The sequence below is a fragment of the Limanda limanda genome, chromosome 20, assembly GCF_963576545.1.
Source record: "Limanda limanda chromosome 20, fLimLim1.1, whole genome shotgun sequence".
NCBI lineage: Eukaryota > Metazoa > Chordata > Actinopteri > Pleuronectiformes > Pleuronectidae > Limanda > Limanda limanda.
In genome coordinates this window covers 8,071,224-8,091,023 of record NC_083655.1, presented here as the reverse complement: position 1 = coordinate 8,091,023, position 19,800 = coordinate 8,071,224, and the positions used below count along the sequence as shown (strand labels likewise).

Below are 19,800 nucleotides of genomic sequence, written 5' to 3'. Positions count from 1 at the left end.
CAAAACAACAACTTGACTGTGGCTGTCTATCTTCAAGCCCCTACTTAAGATTAAAGCTGCACATTTTTTCAAAGTAGAGCTTTTTTGGCATGTTTGTTCTTGTTTCATTTTGATAGAGACAGGAAACTGGCGGCCCGGCCAAACAGGAGCCGGCCGGCTGCACCAGGCATACAGAGTGTGCCCTAACCATTCGGCTATCAGTGGCCTCACTAATCGATATTTTATATTGGCAATACATCAGATGATTGAATGTAATGTGGAAGGACACACATGAATGATTCTGCAGTTTCCCTCAACCAAACAAAATGTGTTTGTGTCTTTCAGCATATTTCTTTTGTTTTTTCTGCACCAAAACTTTACTTTAGTGTTGTTTCCCTGTCTCTCGTTGTTACAGCAACAGTAGAGCTGGGTTTAGCATCGTAACAAATAAAACAAGATGATAAACCCAATGTACGCTACCGCTTCACCACCAATCTGCAAACAAAGTTCGTTGAGTGAACATAGTGCAGATCAGGAGTTTGTGGAGACCAAAAACAGAGCGAAGAGGTAGAGTGAATAATGGATGTAGATTCATCAGGTGACCAGAAATAAGATCCTTCACTGTATTAGGTTGCTCTGTTACCTGCCTGATGTTTAAATACTGGCTAAAAACCAGCTAGAGTGGCAAGTACTGTATATAGAGCCAATTTATAAAATAGCTGGAAGTTGTAGGCTTTAGCAAACGTTGCTCATAGTAGTAAATATCTATGGCAGGTTGATTTACTTGAATTTGTTATATTAAGCTCCAGCTTTATAGATGTTTCTGTCTTTTCATGTTTTTGTTCAACCCTTAAATACATGTACATCTCACACTGTTTTATGATGAACAAGAACCAGATCATAACTCCTGTCCTCCTTCTCTCTGTGTCGTCTTTCAGCTCCAGAGCCTCAGCCACAATGTGATCTTCACCCTGGACTCGCTGCTGAAGGGCGATCTGAAAGGCGTGAAAGGGGTAAGAATCTCTCGCTTGACTTTTTTGGCCCCCCCCTCCCCCATGACACGTTTCAGCAGTGGGCCAAGGAAAAATAGATCCCTCATCTGCACACCTCCCTATCTAACTGTGCATGTGAGTGAGAGGGAGTAAGACGAGAGATGGGGGAGTTAGGGGTTCAGCTCTTTGTTTTTTTAGGAACACACTGTAAATCTTGGGGAAATAAACACCGCCTCCATGTTGTGCCTGAGGTGAGTGGCAAGTAACTGGGTCACGAGCCCCTGATGTTCGAGCACAAGGAAGGGGAGCAGTCCCTTGCTGTGCGTCCAGCGAATAAATCGTGAGCGGAGTGAGGCATGCGCTGCGTCTCTGGTAGCGATCCAACTCGGCAAACAACATGGTTCCCTTGGTGACCCTCTTTGTAGTTTGCTGATGCCTGCCCTCCTGTGTTTCTGCAGGACATTAAGAAGCCCTTTGACAAAGCATGGAAGGACTACGAGGCCAAGTTGTAAGTAGATAATTAAAGTCTGCTGTTTCAATCCTGCATATTTGCATCACCTTGTTCATTGTTGTGGTCTAACTAATGGATCAAACCGTGTTAGTAACATGTAATCATTTAGTTTGGAGTGTTGTAGAAGTCACAAGCCTACGCACAAAGTCAAGAACATGTGAAAAGGAGAAGCACATTCATTTATTGATTTGTTCTCTCCTCGGTGTCAGTACCAAGATAGAGAAAGAGAAGCGAGAGCACGCCAAGCAGCACGGGATGATCCGCACCGAGATCACCGGCGCTGAGATCGCCGAGGAGATGGAGAAGGAGCGGCGTCTCTTCCAGCTCCAGATGTGCGAGGTAGGTAGTGAAATGTGACTGTTGACCTCATTAAGAGCTGCATGAACACGCAATCTGCATCTGGAAAGCCTGGATGTGGATATAGGAACAAAGGGCCAGACCACATACAGTGACACACTGTGGCCACTGAGGCAAAGTGGAGGTGGTCTGTCTTTCATTAAGATCAGATCTCAGCTGTGAGTTCTAGTTCAAGTAGTATCAGTAGCAAGCAAGATAGTGTGCCTATGCCCCCCCACTCCTGTTTGCCCATTAAGATGTGATGAAAGTGAAGGCCGAATTACGATGATGAGATCGTTAATGAATAACAGTAATAAAGGCCGATGGATAAGATTTCATTATCAGGTTTTATTACCAGGTGTAAATGGAGCCAAAACACAAGTGATGTGGCAGTTGGAGCTGTAATGAAGCAGCCCAGCCGTTAGCCAGGTCCTGGAATGTATCACAGCCTCGTGTGCTTTGCAGTTATCCTGCATTAGAACTGCAGTCTCCTTGGGATCGGAATTGTAAAAATTAACTGTATTTAGTTTACTGGCCTAACCTTTAAACCCATGGATCTGTCAATCACACTGGCCTTCCTGGTTTTATGTTCTTTTTAAAAAATGCTGTATTTTGATATTCATCATGAATATTTATTTATTGTTAAACGATAGCATGTCTTTTACTAATAATATTGATCTAGAGTTTAATATAGTTGACTTTTTCCCCTCTTAGATGATTTTAATAGTTTAAAGGATAGCTGCAACACTTGTGCATGAACTTAATTCATGGGGATGGTACGTACTTCACCAGTCTCTACTTCCTCAACACTGGACAATGATTGAAAGTCAGTGGGTAAGATTAAGAAAACACAACACTCAAAGTCTCATGACACGTGATGAGTACATTTTAAATATTTGAGCAGCTCACAGCTCATAAACACTCAAGCTGTTTGCCTTTTAATTGAAGTGTTTTCAGATGTTCCATTGTTTCTGCAAACTGGTCTCCCTTCAAGTCTGTGGCGACACTGTTGTTTTTTAGTTTGTTTTTTGGTTAATCCCAAAGGCCGTACTTAAAGAAAAGTGACAGTTGGAATTAAGTGCAAAACCAATGAGAGCTCTTTATGTGCCCGAGAGAATCAGAACAAACTGTTAGCGCTCACTGTGCTTTGCCAAAACCCTCTCTGGTGGTGGGCGGCAACGCCTACGCCTTCTTCACTGTTTTATCCTGTTAGGACTTTTTTCTTTTATACCAACAATTGCATAATGGACCAATGGTTCCTCTCCTGCTGTTGGTTATGTGAACTCAATGCAGTACGTTTCTCTCCCGCCATCTTGATGCATCTTAACATGCGTCCATTGTTATTTTAGCTTCTTCACATTCTGGCTACAAATCCAATTCATCAAAGATTTGTCAGAGTATTAATCTGATCCAGTCCAAATAGAAGCCATTTATTTTAAGTTCTGCAAAGGAGGATGCTAATGCTAGTTGCTAAGTAGTGTGGTTGCTCAGTTTAAAACCCTTTCACAGGATATTAGTAGCAGATGGCAAACATTTTAAACTGACATTTTATCCATGTCTCTCTCTAGCTGAGGCATTTATTCAATTTATCCTACTTTGTCTTATGTAAGAGACGTGTTTTTGAGATTAATTAATATTTCTGAAGCTGCCAATAACACAGAGGAGACAGAGTAATCACAAACATCAGCGATATCCTAAATCAACAGTCATCCTGGCCGGACATATCACTGCTGCTGCTGTTGTTGTGTGTGGGGCAGTCGCTGCAGTCAGTGGCACAATCTGTTCATCCCACTTAACCTCATTTCTCTGTGTTGCGTGCACTCTCACGCTCCCTCGCTCTCTCTCGCTCTCTCTCTCACCATGTTACTCAATCACCAGATTACAGGATGCTCTCACTCTCTCACCCTTTTCATCCTACGCCGTCAGCGAAGGAGTGCGGAAAGGCAGGGATCAGCGGGCTGCATTATATTCCGCCCAGACACGGCAGCAGTTTGAGCGTCGCTGCTCATTCACACAAAAGAGTTGAAACATGCACATGCGGCAGCGCTCTTCAAAACACTGAACCCACACAAGGCTCAGACAAAATGTGGATAATCTCCCGTCCAGCGAGCACAGTCAGGCAGACAAAGGGACAGCACATGCATGCATACACACATAGATGCACACGCATACACACATAGAAGCACACACACACACACAGACACGTATGAATCCATGAATCCACATACATGTTATAAGTAAATTGAAACTGTACGTTGGCAACTGAAGCTTAACAACGCTTTAGTAGTTTTAATTTGACTGCGGAGCTGAAATTGGTCTTTAGCCGGGACTCTTTGTAAATCTCTGTGGATTGGCACACTGTGGGATTAACTCCGATTATGATTATCTTTTATTCGTTTGTTTAGTGGGAGCGGCGTCTGAAGACATTTGTTTTGAATCCTCACAAGCCCAGACGGAGCCGACAAAGCTCTTCCTCCGGAGGCTTCTCTCTCTCTTTTCTTCATAATGCTAATATAAAATATTGTTCCTCACCCTTTTCAAACTTTATTTAGATCAAAGCAGAGCGATGGTATTCTCTTGTACTACAAGGCGTTTTCTTCTGTGTTCACCAGTCCTGTCCCCACTCCCAGTGTCACGGCCGTCCTGGCTGGTACATGAAAGGCTTCACTCACTCAGATGTGATTAGCATAATGCAGAGAGTACATACGACAAAGCAGAGTCTCTTCTCTCGGTCTAACAGCATTGCCACATGAAAAAACGATTGAAGAAACTGAATTTCCACCTGTTGATGAACTCTGCACCTCTCTTTATCTTGCAGTACCTGATCAAAGTCAATGAGATCAAGACCAAGAAAGGAGTGGACCTCCTCCAGAACCTGATTAAGTATTACCACGCACAGTGCAAGTAAGTACCACCTTAATCCCCCCAAACCTGATTTTGCGAATCTACCCTGTAATGTACATCAAACCCAAGGAGAAATGGATTATACACCACGCCAGGGAAAAGGTCATCTCTCTCTCTTTGCAGCTCTAGATTTCAATTTCCTATCACTTAATGTTTCTCAGATCTTTAGTGGTGCATCATTGTGTGTTTGTGTGTGTGTGTGTGTGTGTATATAGCGCTCATAAATATGCACAGTTCCTCATACAGATGTGTTCTGACAGCTGTGGGGTTTGGTGGGTAAATAAGTGGATGCGCTTCGTGCCAGAACTCAGAAAGCCCCGTCACAGGATGACAAATTCTCTGTCAGCGTTGCTAGGTCCTGTCATAACACCGGGACAAAACAATATACTTCCCTGTTAATCTGTTCAACCTGGGACTCGATGGATAGAAAAGCTGCACCGGTGATGGATTAGAGGCATTAATGCAGCGGATGGAGAGCTGAGTGTGTGTGATTGCTTACAGCCGAGGAAAGATGGAGATAATTTGAAAGTTTGCGTTCATTTTTACGGTCCAGATCATTTCATTCAGAAAGTAAAGCAATAACAGCAGAATTTGGTGTCTATTAACATCTTGCTCACATCTCAAAACTTCAAGGTTCGCAGTAAATGCGATCCTGAAACTCGCAGGCCTGAGCCATCTCCTCATGTTTGTTATTACTTCTCTCACATGCCGAACCGCAGTCTCTCTCCAAGATGAAAGAGCATGAATAGGGCTAGTGAATCAGCTACAGAGGTTCCCAGGGGGCTGATTTCTGTGTTAACTTCCAGCCGAGCTCAAAGCGTGTGAGTGTGTGATTTCTGTTAAGTAATTTCTAAAGATCACGAAGCTCTCACTCAGGGACCTCAAATGACACTGTCGATTAATCTCCTTTTCCAAATTTCGGTAGAGAAAAAGGTCATCTTCAATTTCATTCTGTAGATGTGTAGCACAGCAAAATACCTGAAGTATTATTTTGCCTTCCTGATAGTGATTCAGATGTCGGGACTTTAAGAATCGTCCAATACAGAGTACCCATCCAATACTAGTGCATTTAATGAACAACGTATCTAACGTATATTTGAACTTTTTATCATCCATTATCTGGATGAAACTCATATACTTTAAAGACCTGGTATTAGGTCGGCACATACATTTGCGTGTGATCCGACCTGGCGACCTAATGCTGACTAAGTATCGTAACGTCTCTAATGGAGAACTGGCTGGACTGAGAGGGGAGTAATAGACAACGAGTGCAAAAGAGGCGAAAGAGCATGTAATGGAATGAGGAAAGGAGATGTATGGTAGAAGAGGAAGAAGAGAGTAGTGGTCAGTGGGAGGAGAGAGAGAGAGAAAGGGGGAGGTCATTACTGGTGATTTGCAGCCGCAGCGCTGCATGGAGGTGTGCACCACTCACAGATCTGTAATTGATTTCAGGATGTGCTAAGCACCTCTGCAAATTTCCTTCAGACTCGGCCAGCCATGAATTTCTGTGCCAAGAGGCAAAGGTGCCAGACGGAGTCGGTCTATACATTAAACATAAACTGCAGCAGTTCCTCTCTGTGTGACCTTCATCGCAGCCAAGAGGAGCGGATTGTGACGCCTGACATTTGCAGAGTAGTTCCCGTAAATTACTGATGTGCCTCATATTTATTCCAGTGAATGTTAATGTCTGTGAGACTCACACGTTCCTCTGTTCTGCAGTTTCTTCCAAGATGGCTTGAAGACGGCGGATAAGCTGAAGCAGTACATCGAGAAGCTGGCAGCTGATCTCTACAATGTAAATACTCCTCCTTCACCATTTCACCTCTTCACCTCCTCCAACAAATGCATCCTCCAGCTTCGGGGGGTTTTCTCTCAGCAGAATCACAGTTGATGTTTCTGAGAATTGTCCTTTTGTTTCCTGCTGCGTTCTTCATATGTGAAATTCAAAGTCAGGAAAATTGGATCCCGGGCAGTTTACAGAGTCTGAAAACAGCTTTGGTGTATTTGTACTTTCTCCACAGATTAAACAAACTCAGGATGAGGAGAAGAAGCAGTTGACTGCCCTGCGAGATCTGATCAAGTCCTCCCTCCAGCTGGACCAGAAGGAGGTAGGCAGCTCACACCCACACACACCAAGGCCAAATCTTTACTCGTAGCAGGTGATGTTCCGACTGCACCAGATCAAACAGACATATAGTTGGCTTAACACAGTCAGGGTAGGCACGAGTCAGCCATTCCAGTCTTATTTAAAACACCCTTCTCCATGTCCGACCACGCACACGCTCTCACTCTGGCCACTACCAGGTTTGGAGCTTGTCTCCTGCAGCACAGAGCGAGTGCCCAGTGCTGTACCATGCTGGTAGCCAGTGTGTGGTGGGCTTTGCTGGTGACCAGTGTTGTGCCTCACTGGCTGCTCAGTGGAGAGACACTCACTGCCAGACTTAACACACACACACACACACATTCAAACCACAGCCAACCCTGGGTTTATTTATCTGCACAGGCTGGTATATCGGTTAGATTTCCCACCATCCTCTCAGTTCACACTTTCACACTCTCACGCCACCGTTCTGCATGAAACAACCAATAGAGCCTTTCACATTTCAGTCACACCTCCTGTAGCTTCTCCAGCTAATAGCACAAACTAGTTGAAAGGAGAGATGGTAGATTTCAGTGAGCACACGGGCGAGCAACACACAATTTTTCACACCCACCGCCTGCACCTGAACCGGATCTTTCACACCTCTTCCCTCTATCTCCCCCCCTCTGCCTTCTGCTTGTCTGGATTCAAGTCTAGAAGAGTAAGTGCTGGTGCATGTGGAGCCTGCTGGCATCTGTCTATTATGCTTGACTGTTTGGCCCTTTAGAAGTGTTAAAGTGCATGCCCTGTAAATGTTCATCTGTTAGTACTTTCACTTTGTTTTTGAGAAGAGCCCCTGTACTTTGGATGTCAGTTTGTTGTGTGTCGTGTGTCGTGTGTCTGTGTCCTGTGTCCTGTGTCCTGTGTCTGTGATGCATGTCTTTTACATACCTCCCCTGTGCATGCTCAGTGTTTAACATAGTTTAATTTGCGTCTGCGCAGGACTCTCAGAGCAAGCAGGGTGGATACAGCATGCACCAGCTGCAGGGAAACAAGGAGTTTGGCAGTGAGAAGAAAGGCTATCTGCTGAAGAAGAGTGACGGGTGAGTGGAGAACACGGCCATTGTTTCAGAACGCTGCACCGAACACAACGTGTTGCATTAACATTTAAACACCAGAGACACGACAGCCCCTTCACTAATGTGTGTACCCCCCCCCCTCTCTCTCTCACGCAGACTGAGGAAGGTGTGGCAGAGGAGGCAGTGCTCAGTGAAGGGGGGCATGCTCACCATCTCTCATGCCACAGTGAGTACACACACGCACACACACACACACACACACACACACAAACTCCCTGACCCCCCCTCCCACAAGTAGCTATGTGAATCAAAGGGAGAGCATCATCATTCGGAAAAGGTTGTGTCTGTCTTTCTCAATCTGGAGGCTTCAAGAGTGGAATTGACATAGATGGGTTGTCATGGCAACAGTGCCCCCCCTTTCCTCAACCACCGAGCTCCCCCACCACCACCCCTCCCCCCTCCGCCCGCTGCGCCTCGGTGACTCATCTCGGAGCGAGTGCGAGCGTACTGTATACGCTGTCACGTCTGTAGCAGTGTCTCCGCTCTGCAGCAGCAGCAGAGAAACAGCTCAGTGTGATTTCCTCTCTTCTCTTCTGGAGAATTCACACTGGAAATAAGAAATCCCAGGACAAATAAGTGAAGAGAGAAGCTGAGAGGCAGTAATTCGTCGGTTTCAACTCGACATGGATCTTCCTCGGGCCTACAAACCGAAAACAGTCATCCTTGTTCAAACTCATCTGCCGGAGGGATCAGCTCTGGCAGCGCAGAACGATCCTGACCTGTGCAGTTTCATTCTTCACATTAGCGGCTTTTATAGACTCGGTGTTAGAGCTCGATGTTTAACCTTCACCGAGCCGCTGCCTCCAACGTGACATCATTCCTGTGTGTGCGCTGGAAGAGGCTCAGGGGAAGTGGTCGCCTCAGATAGAAAATGAAAGGTTTCCGTTCGAAAGCGACAAAATCTCTAGCCTCGCTCTGTACAGTCTGAGAGCTTCTAATCAATTCTCCCCATCTACCAACAATCCAAGTTGATTATTTCTTCAGCCCTCGCGGCAGCTGAACTCTCGGTGACTCTGGTTGACATGGTGTAACGGCAGCGGGCCAGCACAGCTCCGAGGCTCGTCATAGCCTGTTAGCGCTTTGTTAGCACGTGCCCCGGCCTCTCCTCTGGCACGGTACTGGCAGGAGACAATGCTCCGTGGGCATGTGCCAACTGGGCCCATTACTACAGCACACAGCCCAGCCAGCCAGCACGGCCCAGCTTCCAAGTGGGCACCAGAAAAGCCTTGAGGTCAGATTGTTGTTCAACAGTTTGACGGGTTTGTAGCTTTGATTTAGTGAATAATTCAATATCTTAGGTTTATATTTGGCTAATGGCAGTGATGTTATTGAATTATGAATATAAAGTCAACAGCCATTTTAATGATTGATTAAAGCAAGCTTCTTTATCAGAATAAAAGAGAGAGCTGATGCAGTTTTTTATTATATTTATATAATTTTATAAACATGAATACATCAATATTAATTTTACAATTTACATATTATTGTACCTCTTTAGCCTGAGGATCTTTTGCCTTTTTCAGTGTTTTCTTTGGTTGTTGGACAAAATAAATCAATTTGCTGACGTCTCCTTGTGTCCTGGGAAATTCTAATGAGCTTTTTTAACTATTTTCGGACATTTCACACGATTCTCTATTAGAAATCTTTGCATTAATCATAAAGAGCGTTCAGGGTCTAATATTGTGCATTGTCTGGATTGAATGTCTTATCGTGAAGGGGCCGTCTTTGTAATCGTGAATCTGTTTATGTCTGCAGTCCAACAGGCAGCCGGTCAAACTCAACCTCCTCACCTGCCAGGTCAAACCGAGCGCCGAGGACAGGAAGTGCTTTGATCTCATTTCTCGTAAGTTTAACACAGACACACACACACACACAAACACACACTGTTCGTGCCAGAGTGGATCAGTTACGTAAAGTGACATTAGCATTCCGAACGTTGGGAAGGAGTTTATTAAACAAAAACATCAAGGAAAAATAATCTGTGGTTATTCAACACAGTTTGGTAGAAAAGAACATTTTTAGAAAGTTATACAACAGATATCACATGACAAGGCTTATATCTGATTATTCAACACTGTGCCGTCTGATGATTCTCATTACAAAGCTTATTTAACAACGTGGTTTCTGTTTTCCACAGATAACCGGACATATCATTTCCAAGCTGAGGATGAGCAAGAGTTTGTGATGTGAGTACTTCAGAGAAAAATACATCAACCACAGTAAAAAGAGCTTTTCCTCTTAGTTCCTGAGGTGTCTGAGTTGTGCCCTCCTTGCAAAGCCGAAAGAGACTTTTGGTTTCCTATGACCTTCCATCCAAATCTATTTATTCACTTAGAAAGCTGTCACGTACCGCAGAGGTTGGCTGGCAGGCAGTGGGTCGTGTCCCTGTCATCCTTGAAGCCAGGATGTGTTTTACTTTGTGACGAGCAGAGAGACAGTGGAGAGTTAGAGGCTGAGAAGGCAGCGGTTGAATTTGTGGTCAACCTCAACCTGTTGTTTCACATGCACTCACACACACACATGCACATAAATGGGTAGGAACACACAGACGCAGATTACTGGGACAGTTCAACATTCAACCACTGTTTTATTATAGATACAAACACAAGCAGAACCACATCCTATGAACCAATAAGTAACGTTTTTTCCTGACTGCTGCAGATCAACAGCAGCAGCTCGATGCTACATTAGCTTCTATGAGCTGAACTCTCAGCTGCCGAGTTGCATTGTGGGTAAAAATAAATAAGGCAATAGCTCTTTTTCTGCTGCATCAATTTGAATACTTTTAATAAATTAATCTGTTTGAAAACTAAGATTAACTTTTTGGCACTGACTTCTAAATTAAATGTTAATTAGGGCTGCAACCAGATTTGTTTAAATGTTCAATTGATCTACTGGTTATCTGGTCAAATACCTGACTAAACTAAAAGAAAAGAAAGAAATTTAAACTGGTATTTTTCACAGTTTGAAGACATTTTATATAGTCAATAAAATGTCTTCAAACTGTGAAAAATACCAGTTTAAATTTCTTAAAGCACAAGATTATGCCCTCAAGCTGCTTCTGTTGTCAAACCAACCAAAATGATTGAGTTTGCATTTATGTAAAACATAGAAAAGAGGATGTTTCAGCTTTATTTCAAGTAAGTATATAACTTTATCCCAAGGCTAATGGAACCATAAAGCCTCATTCAACACATTCAAACGAGTCAAAATGATGAAATAACACGTAAACTGTGTTGCTTCTCGGGACAAACACACTAAATCATTGAAAGAAAACTGAATTCAATCACACTGAATCTTCTCGAGCTGTCTGGACTAAAGCGCTCTTGAGTTGAAACACTCTTTTGATTTCTGACACTTCAGTCCTTTGCATGTTTCTCCTCTGAAGACGGGAACTTTGTTTTTCCTCCTTCCTGTGGTTGTGCTGCCTGGTTCAGTGCAGCGTGAACGCTCCTCCGTGTACATGTCGTCCTCTGGGATCCAGCCCTCTGCTCCTCGCCGCCTGCTCTGTCACGCACCTCCAGCTGCAGCAGCCGCAGCCTCTTCATGGGAATTTTCCATCAAATATTCAGTGCTCCATAGGCCTCCTGCTTTAGGCAATCATGCTCCCCTTCAATTAGGCTGGGAGCGTATTGTAACACAAACACAAAAGTGCTTTGGCTCAGCAGCTGCACACCTACGCATCTGCAGATTAAAATACCTTTGTGTTTTCACACTTGTTGATAAACAGACAATCTAACACATCAGTCTGTGGCCCCACTCCCTGTCTGGCCTCTGGCTTTACAAACAGGGACAGAGGAAATGCTGACGTCAGGCTCATAAAGCCCACTCTGTGTGTGTGTTGTGTTTGTGTTGTGTGTGTAGGTGTGAGCGTGGGCCGGTTCAGTGGGTAGAGTGTAGGAGCAGATTGCGCTGTGTAGTTAGCTGCGGGACGCCATGTTTGAAAGGCCGCTGCAGTGTTTCCTGTGTGATTCTTAATGAACAACAGTGTGTGTGAATACGTCTGTGTGTGTTTTACCTTTTCAAAGGAAACACATCTGCAGGCACAAAACACCTTCGAAGAATCAAACCGATTTAGTTTTGAGATTTTAATACACCTTTCAAACAGCCATGTCAGCAAATGGAATTAAAAAGAAACATATATATTTAAAAAACTGTTTAGTTATAGAGGAGTTTTTGTAGTTTATTGCCTCTGAAGTTTTTGCTTAACATTGATTTATGATTGTGTTTAATATATTTGGTCTTTGGGTTTATGGAAATTTACCTCACTCGCAATATTTATATATAATCATCTTAATCATTTTAAAGTTGTCGGTTTAAGCAACAAGGACAAATATTCCCTTGTTCCAGCTTCCTCTCCATTCATGGTGTGTTTCCTCCTGCAGTTGGATCTCGGTGCTGACCAACAGCAAGGAGGAGGCGCTGAACATGGCGTTCCGCGGCGGGCAGAGCAGCGGAGGCGAAGACGGATTGGAGGATCTCACTAAAGCCATCATAGAGGACGTGCTGCGCATGCCAGGCAACGAAATCTGCTGTGACTGCGGAGCTTCAGGTGTGTACTTCTGCTGTGTGTTTGTGTGTGTGTGTGTCCAGACAGGTTTCAAATACATCTACATACACACACCCTCCTCCTGTTTTGTGCTTAGTCATCCCTCACCTTGTTACAGGAAAAGGACAAACATCGTCACCTCAGCATTTTCACGTTCAACTGTGAGCCAGTGTTTTATTTGATCCCACGCAGCAATCTGGATTTCTTTGCAATGTCACAGTCCCTGGGGAGACGGCACTGGAACCAGCTGCAGTGCGCCTCCACCAGCAGCCTTTAATAAACAAGAGCGTGCATGTACGTGCACTGGTGTTGTTAGCATTCAGGACACAATCCTATCTCGGTCCTCCTCCCCCACATTTGGAAGCAAAGACTCAGCACTTAAGAGGGTAGACATTCAGGCCCTCTGACACTTAGCACACACACACACACACACAGACACACACACACACACACACACACACATTCACACACTCTCTCACATTCCCCTACGTCAACACAAACACACACAGCAGCTCGGACCGACGGGAGGACTTTATGCTCTGAGGGGAAAAAAAACCTTTCTACGCTTTGAGAAGCAACATCATTACATCATGTTCTTACATAAATCACACACGCTTTGTCGACTCCTGAAATCTGCAGAAGGGGTGGGGGGTGGGGGGCAGTTGTCACGTCTGTTCTCTCGCCGCTGCGTATCCATGGTTTTGGTAGCATCACCACCAGATGTGGATCAAGGTTGTTTGCTTTCTGTTGTTTTTACCTCATCAAATCACAGGAGATGACGCCCGGTACGGCAAAGGTCATCGTAATGAATCACAAAGGTCGGCGCCTCTTTGTTCCCTCTGCTCCGAGTGGAAAGAGGACGACTCCATCTTATTTGATATTCTCTCAGGATCTCCGTCTATAACCCCCCGGCTTTGCAGCTTTAGCATTAAGCAGCTATAGAGGTCACCATGCATCCAGTCATCATGCTCAACGTGCACTCTGCGACCTGTCAGCGGCGCGCATCTGTTCATTGTGCACGTGCCGGCCTCTGCTCCGTGTGACTCACTGGATTTTCAAAGTGCCACCTGACGTGTCCACCGTCCTCTGCTGCTCGGTATCCACTTGTCAGAGTGAGACAGAACGACATCATTCACCATGCAGCATCACTGAGCTCACAAGCAACACGGCCCCAGCTTTGTGTTTATCGCCGGTTTAAATCTCCCAGAGTGCATCAGAGCACCGGGGCTGTGATGGCGGTCGATGCAGCGGTTCAGAGCGCACGCCGAGTTCCTGCTGCTACGTCTAGCGGCTTTGCTTTGGTTACACAACACACGTTATCTGCCTCCTTGTGTATGATGCCACTGAGGTCACTGCTAGCGCCCGTCCTTCAGTTGACTGAAATATCTATTTTTGAAAAGCCAATAAAATCAATCCAGGCGGTCAATAAATAAGCTTGTGTGAAGCATCCACGTCATTTTCAAGGTTCATGTGGTCGAAACACACACGTTTCATCAGCTGACACAAGATTACATGACCTCAAATATCAAATATTTGACCTGACGAGGATCAGACTGGAATGGTTGTTTATTTTAATCAGTGTGTTGTTTGCTGTCAGGACTGTAGCATTGAGCGGTTAGCCCGTGTGCTAGCCTCAATCAATGACACAGGATTAAAATGCACGGAATAAAAAATGCTACATCTACACAAAGATCCTTGCTGTTTATTAAAATTAATTTCTGGGGTCGGATTTGTGTATAGCTACAGAATGTGCCAAATTTGGTATCTTATATAAAAAAAAATTAAGCAAAGCCGATAAACCTATATTTTTCAAATGTGATCAAATGTCGAGAGTGTAGAATGTGACTACAGAGCTTTAGAGAAGTTTCGTATCAAATGTTTCATCTATTGATAAACCTTATCTGTGGTTTTGATGTCAGTTCCTCACGGTTCAGGTGTAATAGCTTCTGTCGAGGCTTTTTCTCCTGAGTTCAACAATCACACGGGAATGAATCGATAGAGACTCAGAGAAACCAATTCCACCACTCGCAGCAGCTTTTCAGGGCCAAGATACATTATGGCCACAAAATCTATTTTCACTGAGAAGCATGACGGATGCTTTTTATTGCTGGAGAAACTTTAGCTTTTTCATTCGGTATATATACATTTTTTTGCAATCTTTATCGACCATGTTCCCTGACTGCAGTATAAATAGATTCTGGGTATTCAAGCTATCCTATCTTGCAGTATCTGGAGCTTCGAGCTGTTAGTGGCACCTGGTGTGAGACGCGTATCCAAATTGAAAAAGTTTTCCTGGACCTACACCCGCTCCACTCACAATCCCACCGACTACAGCGGAAACTGTACGCTGCAGGAAGCTGACGTGTTTATTCCTGTATCGTCTGTGTCTCTAGACCCAAAATGGCTTTCTACCAACCTGGGGATCCTCACCTGCATCGAGTGCTCTGGCATCCACCGAGAGATGGGGGTCCACATCTCCCGCATCCAGTCTATGGAGCTCGACAAGCTGGGGACCTCCGAACTCTTGGTGAGTCAGAGAATCGCTCAAACGTGTTAGTGAGGAGTCTTTGTTAGAGGCAGGAGTCCAGGCCCTCTCCTATTTCCATCTCCTGTGAAACATTAGAAACAGCGAAGTCATGGAAACTGGGGATAGCACAGAATGTGGTTCCTGAAGCAGAAGGGCGTCTTACTCCGTCCTCATCTGGCTCTGATGCTGCTCTACTTTTTTAACATGACTGACTTTTCCCTCTTTCTCCCCCAGCTGGCCAAGAATGTAGGGAACAGTAGTTTCAATGAGATCATGGAGGGAAACCTCACTACCCCTTCACCAAAGCCCACTCCCTCTAGTGACATGTAAGTCCTCTCAGGGTTTCACACCCCAACACTGCACTGAATTCCTTTTCTCTCAAAACAAACTTTGATAACAATTATTTCATTTTTCCACAGGACGGTAAGGAAGGAGTTCATCAACGCTAAGTACCAGGACCACAGGTATGCCAGGAAGACGTGCACGTCCGCATCAGCTAAGATGATCGACCTGTTCGAGGCGGTTCAGTCCAGGGATCTGCTGGCCCTCGTCCAGGTTTACGCAGAGGGGGTGGAGCTTATGGAGCCGCTGCCAGAGGCGGGGCAGGTGAGTCTGATCTTTGCAGCGGTGGTTTCCAAACCCTCCCGGGCTGTGGGACTTCAATTATTTGCTCCAAAGCCACAAGGAAATAATATGATTTGATGTGGAATGATAATCTTTTGCGATACTTGAACGTCATGTGGTTTGTCACGCTGCAGCAATTGTTATCACTCTGTTTTGGACACAGCAAATGTGGAAGTAGATCATCAGCTCATCAGCCTGGTGTGATTGAGTTGTGACTGAATGGAAGTGTCAGAGTTTCTTTGACAGATTTAGAGGAGATGTGTTATAATATTTACATTTGCCAGTTGCATAAAAGCTTACCAAAAGGAGACGCTCTGGTCTACAGAGGATTTGAGAAGGTTTAATGGCTCTTGTTTTTTTGACACGTGTACCGTGGCTTAATACTCAAACATCAAGCGTTTGTTCGCTTGCTGGCGCCATTACCGCTTTGAAAAACGGTTTGTGACCAGGTGCAATGAATCCTGGGATATGTTGGCTAGAGAAGGATCCACAAGTTCAGCCTTTGTTTTCCAGGGATGGAAGGACGCATATATCTGCTGCACGTTGAGGAGCCTTAAAATCATTTTTTGGTGTTATTTAGTTGAACTAGTCTTTTAATCATGATTAAAAACCCGGGGAACTTGATGGTCCCGGTTAGCAAGCTGTCTGTAATCTTTGCCAACCTCCTGCCGAGCCTCCACATGCAGGGCGACAGTATATTTCTATCATGCTCAGTGATCTCATACTAAACTAGAAAGCCTGGAACACGGCCCCCCCGCAGCGCTGCACATGTTGCTGCAGCGGTTCGTCCCCATGTGACATTTATTCCCGTCAACCAGCGCTGACACATCTTGACCAGTCGGTGAATTATTTGGTGGGTAGAAGTGGGCGTAGCATTTGGAAAATCTTGAGTCATCTGGAGAACTTCGCCAGCAGGTGGGGACATCCAACAACCTCCTCCACATTGTGAGCCTGAATCTCTGTTGAGTCCATGTTTACTGAAATGACGACATCTGCAGTGGCTCGATCCACGAGTCAGCTTTTTTATTCTGTCCTTTAGCCTGTTTTCTCTCTCTCTCTCTCTCATTGTATCGTACCGTAAACAACATGACTGGTCAGACCTGATCTGACATAAATGGGTCGAGGTTTTATAACACAGACGTGTTTTTTTCCCTAATGAAAAATTAAATGTGCGTTTGCTGCAACCGAATGAAAGAAGACATCATTTGGTGAGAGAGGGAGCTGCTGCTGCTGCTGCTCTCAAGTCTGACTCACCGATATGTGAACTGCTGCTGTCAGAGCCTCTGAATGGCTGCAGACTGCACAGTGACACTCTCCCCTTAAACCTCGGCACAGATAGCATTACAGGAATGCATGACGACACACAGCCCATTCTCAAACCTATCGATGCCACCAAATATACAATACATGTAACCGTTCCTTTAATTTAATCCTATATCTCCAGCTTTAACGTTGAATCCAAAGAAATAGCTTTTACGGTTTTTTCAAACATATTCGGGTGCAATCTGCGAGAATATCCCTCAAAATAGACAAAATCGTAGTTTCTCGTCGGCTTAAATATGATTTTTTAGGAGCCATTTTGTTTACTGCAGCTTGTTTAAATGCTGAAAGAGACACAGAGGGAGAGAATACAGAATGGATGCTGCCCAAGATTGTCTCACCGTGTCTTTGCTGTGTTTGATGGCCCCCTGCAGGAAGCCGGAGAGACAGCACTGCACTACTCTGTACGGACTGCTGACCAAACCTCACTGCACCTGGTGGACTTCCTCGTGCAGAACAGGTAAATCTTTGACAGTCCTTTGCAGGGGAAAGTCGGCATGTTGTTGCACAAGCGCCTGGCCTGACTTTGGCTTTTCATGCGAGTTTAAACAGCTGTCAGAATGTCTTTTGAACACATCAGTGGTTTACGGCTAAATTATGCAGTAAACAAGGTCTTTGGTGGGAAAACACAGCATTAAATGTGATCTGTCTGTCGGCTGCGAGTCTTTCTTGTTCGGCGCTCCGGTCTGTGATAAAGCAGCCGAAGTGCAGAGGAAAGCTTAGTGCTGCACAGCTCAGCTCCGATTCCCACAAGGCAAACAAAAAATGGGTCAAGCACTTGTTCGCTGCCTTAATTTATTCCTCTTTTCAATTGTTTACCCACCACTGCTCCTACCGCACACAGGCTGTATGCAGAAGAAGCGGGACCCTCTCATTAATTAATAGCTGTGCTCATACAGTGTCATGCTTAGGCCTCATTATTTAAAATATTACTCTGGGAGCTGCGGAAGATCATAAATGGATTATTTACCGACTGTAGCATTGAAGATTCTGCACAGCTAATGCCTGCTCTGCTTTATTTTTGCTGTATTTAGTTTTTTCCTTCAGACTTTTAATGGAATAGACAGATCTTCGTTTGTTTTCAACCATTTTCTCTCGCTAAATCCTGGGTAATACCACATTAACCTGCAGCTGCCGGGCTGTGGAAATCACCCTGCGGCTCTTGACCCGTGTCCTGACTACTCCTGTGTGTGTAAATCTGAACGTGTGTGTGTGTTCTCTCAGTGGTAACGTGGATAAGCAGACGGAATGGGGGAACACCGCTCTGCATTACTGCTGCATGTACGAGAAGCCCGAGTGCCTGAAGCTGCTCCTGCGGGGCAAGCCGGCTCCTGACATCAGTGAGTCACACGGCGAGGTTCATCGTCTCGTTAATGTCATCCGTGCACACGTTTCAGACCCTAACTGTTGATTCTCGCTCCGCTCCCCTCAGCCAATCAGAACGGAGAGACGGCTCTGGATGTTGCCAGGCGACTGAGGAACACTCAGTGTGAGGAGGCAGTAAGTACACGTCTGCCAGGCCGGAGCGTCTGGACACCACAGTGGATTTTTTAGATGGTCTATAAAGATTTATAAATATATAAGAAAATCACGCAATACAGATGAAATCAGATAAATCAAATAAAAAGCTGAGGAGCGTTGACTGGACACATGTTGACCAGATAATTCAGAACACTAGATGGCAGTCAAAGGTCTGTCTCCAGCCAGAGGCAACAATGTCAGCAGAGTGGAAATAATTGTTGATGTATGTTTGTTATTAACGCTAATATGAGCATGTAGACAAAAAAGCAGCTTTAAATGTAACGTTTCTTTGTGGTACATCTGTACATTGGACAATTGCTCTCATACAGAGAAGAACACTAATATATCTGTGGTTTATTGTTCTCCTAGTTCTCATGTTTGACCCCAATTTATAGTGTTAATGTTCCTTATGGCATTTTTTATTGTCTGCTTTTCTTTTTTTGACCTATTTATAGTGTTTTACTTTGTCTTTTTTAATTATTCATCATTCTAAGTCTTGTTCAAGCAAATAATTCATCAAATTAATTTTTCATACATAAAATACTTTATATATCAGAATATATTTGGTTGTTAGACACACAAAATGGGACATTGGAATATATCAGCTTGGACACTTGTTTTTTTCCACTATTTCCAACAATTTAATAAGAAAAAATACTCTGAAAATAATCATATTTGCAATCCTAGACTGTGGCCAGAGTACATTGCCTGAGCTTATCTGATGAATGTGTGTGTGTGTGTGTGTTAGCTTGTGCAGGCAGCCGAGGGGAAATTCAACCCTCACATCCATGTGGAGTATGAATGGAGCCTGAGACTGGAGGAGATGGACGAGAGCGATGACGACCTGGATGATAAGGTTCGAACACATCATGTTATTGAATGCTACTAATAATCATGCCTGAGGGAATTCTCCTCCAGAGCTCAGTGATTGGATTTGATATATTTTGTCGTCTTTGTGTCTAATCTTCCAAATTCGTATGATATGTTGAGACGTCCCCTGCGAACATGAAACATAATAGGAACAAGAATTGATGTCATCTCCAGAGAATCAGAGAACAAAAGCTTCTCTCGTGTCTTTGTGTGTCTTTGTGTGTAAAGAATTAGAATAAGGGATGAAAATAGTCAAATTAATAGACACTCGTGTGCATTGATTTTGTGATTTGCAGAGAAAAAAGACATCCATGGAAACACTTGTTAGAATAATTTACCAAACTGGTTCTCATTAGGTTAATGAACAGCTCACCACACCACAAACACAATGTAAGAGAATCCAAGGATTGATTTCCCAAGGTTACTGAAATCGACGTTAAGATATATG

At 44.4% G+C, this 19,800-nt stretch overlaps 1 protein-coding gene across 1 annotated transcript in view; it reads left to right on the top strand.

Annotated features, from left to right (window-relative positions):
- asap1b (ArfGAP with SH3 domain, ankyrin repeat and PH domain 1b) overlaps nt 1-19,800 on the top strand; it is a 47,494-nt gene that overhangs the window by 19,370 nt on the left and 8,324 nt on the right. The window contains exons 4-21 of the mRNA XM_061093568.1: nt 918-992; nt 1,430-1,479; nt 1,692-1,821; nt 4,637-4,722; nt 6,442-6,517; nt 6,744-6,830; nt 7,805-7,905; nt 8,038-8,107; nt 9,697-9,784; nt 10,079-10,127; nt 12,327-12,493; nt 14,884-15,017; nt 15,252-15,343; nt 15,437-15,623; nt 17,336-17,421; nt 18,186-18,301; nt 18,394-18,461; nt 19,231-19,338. Coding sequence (XP_060949551.1) covers nt 918-992; nt 1,430-1,479; nt 1,692-1,821; nt 4,637-4,722; nt 6,442-6,517; nt 6,744-6,830; nt 7,805-7,905; nt 8,038-8,107; nt 9,697-9,784; nt 10,079-10,127; nt 12,327-12,493; nt 14,884-15,017; nt 15,252-15,343; nt 15,437-15,623; nt 17,336-17,421; nt 18,186-18,301; nt 18,394-18,461; nt 19,231-19,338 — 1,770 coding nt within the window. The remainder of the gene's footprint in view (nt 1-917; nt 993-1,429; nt 1,480-1,691; nt 1,822-4,636; nt 4,723-6,441; nt 6,518-6,743; nt 6,831-7,804; nt 7,906-8,037; nt 8,108-9,696; nt 9,785-10,078; nt 10,128-12,326; nt 12,494-14,883; nt 15,018-15,251; nt 15,344-15,436; nt 15,624-17,335; nt 17,422-18,185; nt 18,302-18,393; nt 18,462-19,230; nt 19,339-19,800) is intronic.